Source organism: Nanorana parkeri, unplaced genomic scaffold, assembly GCF_000935625.1.
Source record: "Nanorana parkeri isolate BGI_ZX_2015 unplaced genomic scaffold, ASM93562v1 scaffold1202, whole genome shotgun sequence".
Lineage (NCBI taxonomy): Eukaryota > Metazoa > Chordata > Amphibia > Anura > Dicroglossidae > Nanorana > Nanorana parkeri.
This window is the reverse complement of record NW_017307470.1, coordinates 526,167-529,455: the sequence shown is the minus strand read 5'-3', so window position 1 is coordinate 529,455 and position 3,289 is coordinate 526,167. Positions and strand designations below refer to the sequence as shown.

General features: G+C 40.2%; 1 protein-coding gene across 1 annotated transcript in view; it reads left to right on the top strand.

Moving 5' to 3' along the window:
* ORC5 (origin recognition complex subunit 5) overlaps positions 1-3,289 on the top strand; it is a gene marked incomplete at its 5' end in the record, with an annotated part of 21,694 nt that overhangs the window by 5,719 nt on the left and 12,686 nt on the right. The window contains 2 exons of the mRNA XM_018568524.1: positions 663-715; positions 1,819-1,931. Coding sequence (XP_018424026.1) covers positions 663-715; positions 1,819-1,931 — 166 coding nt within the window. The remainder of the gene's footprint in view (positions 1-662; positions 716-1,818; positions 1,932-3,289) is intronic.

Sequence of the window (3,289 nt, the reverse complement as noted above, 5' to 3'; positions counted from 1 at the left end):
TATAGATATATACATATATATATATATATGCAATAATTATTTATTTTAGGGGATCCTTCACACGTGGAGCCACTGGTGTGCTCTGGGAGGAACAGTGCTGGTATGCTGATCCTGGCTTTTTGCCTTGTCTATGTGTTGGGGCTGCAGCCTTGCCTAGGGCATCCCCAACACATCTGGTGTGAATGAGCCCTAAGCGATGGATTTTCATGCTAAGCCAGTGTGCATCTTTAATTTTTTTCCAATTAAGTTTTTCTTGCTTGGCTGTTGAGATGGGGGCATGTCAGTGGCTGAGAAAGACTACATAGCTCTCAGAAATGCAGAGGGGAGGGATTTGTCCAAGGTTAGAAAGCGCTCGCTCTTATCAGAATCTGAGCCAGAGCCTTGCACAGATCACTCAGTCTAATTAATTCGATTAAGGTCTCCTAATTCTGAGTCTCTGCTTCTCCGCTGGATGATAGAAGGTTATTTTGTGAATATATGACTCTCTATCCTCCACTTAAGCATCTCAGCTCGGAATGACGTTAGTGTACGGTTTCTTGGAATGTAATCATCCATCTCTATCTAGGAACATAAACATCTAAGTTGCAGTGTAACAAATGTATATCACTTTCAGTCACTGCAGGCACATAAACAGATGCTATTTTCTTTTTCTCTCCGAACAGTTCACAGTGGGAAAGGATACAACAAGAGGATAGCGAAGCATCACAACTGAAAGGTCTTTATATAGTTTGATATATGTAATATTACGTGTGTGTGTATCTGATATATAAACTGTCACACCTGTAAGGCCCATTTTGCACAGCTGTTCTGTGTTTTGACCCTTGATTACACAATTAAAAATGGATTGCAATACAATCCTATGGATGAGCATATATAAGCGGATGTGCATCTGTCTATATCCGCCCATTTAGGTCCATTAGACCAAACGCAAAAAGTTTGGACCCAGGTCCGCTTTTTCTGAGCAGACCGGATGTAGGTAGATATAAGTGGATTCATGTCCTTTAGCATCTGACCACCCATAGTGATTACAGGAGTCTGCTTTCTCCAACCCAAGCTGGAGGAAAAATCGGAACAGAGACATGCGTCACATATGTGCCATCCGTCTCAATTATGACTCAACAAGAGATCCTAGACTAATCCCCTGCTGAGACAGAATGGGTACCAGTCATGTGAAAGGGGTTTAATGCAGTTTTCATAGCTTACTTGTTTAATTCTTTATAGACTAAACCTCAAGCCTAGGCACTAAGTACACAGTTAAAAAATGATGCAGATTATTCAGCTGGACAAAGTATCTTTAATTCTCAGCTAGTGTTGGTTCACACACCACTATTATTTACTGTTGCAGCTGCAGCTTATTTTATCACCTCCCCACCTCTGTCCAGCTCATTGACCTATGAGGACACATCATCGCACTGCTAAAGTCCTCTCTATACTCCGCCCTATCTCTGGATCTTAGTGCCTAAAAATATATTAGACTGATAGCACTCTACAGTGCAATACAACCTGATTGGCCCAGAGTACATTATTTCCCACCTTCTATCTGTGCGGCAGGGCATTATATACTACAGCCAGAGAAGAGAGACTACAAGCCAGGGGCTGGTGAGCAGAGCAAAGCTCTATGGGGGTAGGCTTCAGTCTCTTAAAGATGAAAGAGACTGCAGATAATTTAGCTCACAGACATCTACCTACAGCTGAAATATGGGAATTTGATGGTTTGATTCTCTTCCTTGTTACCACTTTACTTTGGCCTCACCTTCAATAGCATCTGAATAATTAATGAACAGTAATGAAAGTAATGCATGTGATGTGTTCTCTTAGGATTGTCTGCCCATGCTCATGTGGAACTGCCTTATTACTCCAAATTTTTGCTCATTGCTGGATATTTAGCCTCGTATAACCCTGCAAGGACCGACAAAAGGTTTTTCCTCAAGGTATGTTGTTGGATTACCTTTTTAAACAATTATGCTAACATTTATATGAATAGATAATAACTAGTGATGATAGGAGTGGTTGAAGATTGTGACCTGGAAAATCCAATTTTTGCAGAATCTATTAGATTTTCACACATAACTGGGCATGAAGCAGTGAAATTCTAATGACATGTTATCCTGTATCATATGTTACATTGCACTCCTAGTCATTAAAGGGATTCTTCAAATGGCAACAGAGTTCTTTTGTTTACAGCAGAGTGTTCTCTAGAAACCAGGGTGTCCTTTGAGAATTGTCTCCATGATGCACGCTTTTAAATGATATTCCTCTAAATATCGAGCCATACTAATAGACACCTGAGACTGCCATTGAAGACCTTGCAGAGGATTACAGTTAAGACATATGTACAGTACAAATGTTTATAAAAGTAAGAAAATATGTAAAAGCATGAACACAAATAACAGTTTAAGTCTGCCTTTGGGGAAACGCTCAAAAAATAAAAGCTTTAATAGCTGACAACCTAAAATACCTCTTGCGCACCACCCAAAACGCCCACAAAGCACTTGCGTAATGAATTTCCCTGCATCGTGATGGGCTTCTTCCCCCCCCCCCCCCCTCTGCATGTGGCAAGCATGTAAAATGTGAAAGGCACCTCCAAAGTTTTGCTTTAAATTAGTTACTGCAATCACTTCAAACATGGACACCCAGAATATACACTGTACTCTCAATTTAATAAACAAACCCTGGGTGCTAACAGTGTCAGCGAAAGGAGAAGAGGATAACATTTAAGCAATGTTAAAGTGTATTTCCACTTTTTGCAGTGAAATGTTTGTCAGTGAATATACAGTATGTTTATTATGTGTTCCTATTCACACAGCATAAAGAAAAATAAATTTAAAAAAAATATTTCTTACATTTTAAGATGTTTTGTTAAAGCCGACAAGATGGCCAATTCCATTTTTTTCTCAGCACCTTCACTGTGATCTGTCCTAGGAAAGACTTCGGAATTAAATTTGAGGATTGTTTCTCTCTCATTCACTTAATTAACATACAATGGTCAAACCACCTCAGACTCCTCACCCTTCACAGCCTCTCCTAACATTGCAGAGAAAGATAAGCAAGTTGAAATTTTAACCCTTTGAACCCTAACCCAAGTAAAGGTTAAATCTCTCCCTGCCACGGACGTACGGCTTACGGCGGAATTCATCCGCTTGCAGCTGGCCAGCTCAGTAAGCCTTACGTCAGTGGCTTTCTCCCTTCTGCTATAAGCTCATGGTCACTTTAGCGACCATGAACTTAAATCAGAAGGGTCCCCTATAAATTATTAGCTGTCATCGGCTTTTAACAAAAATTCACCCCC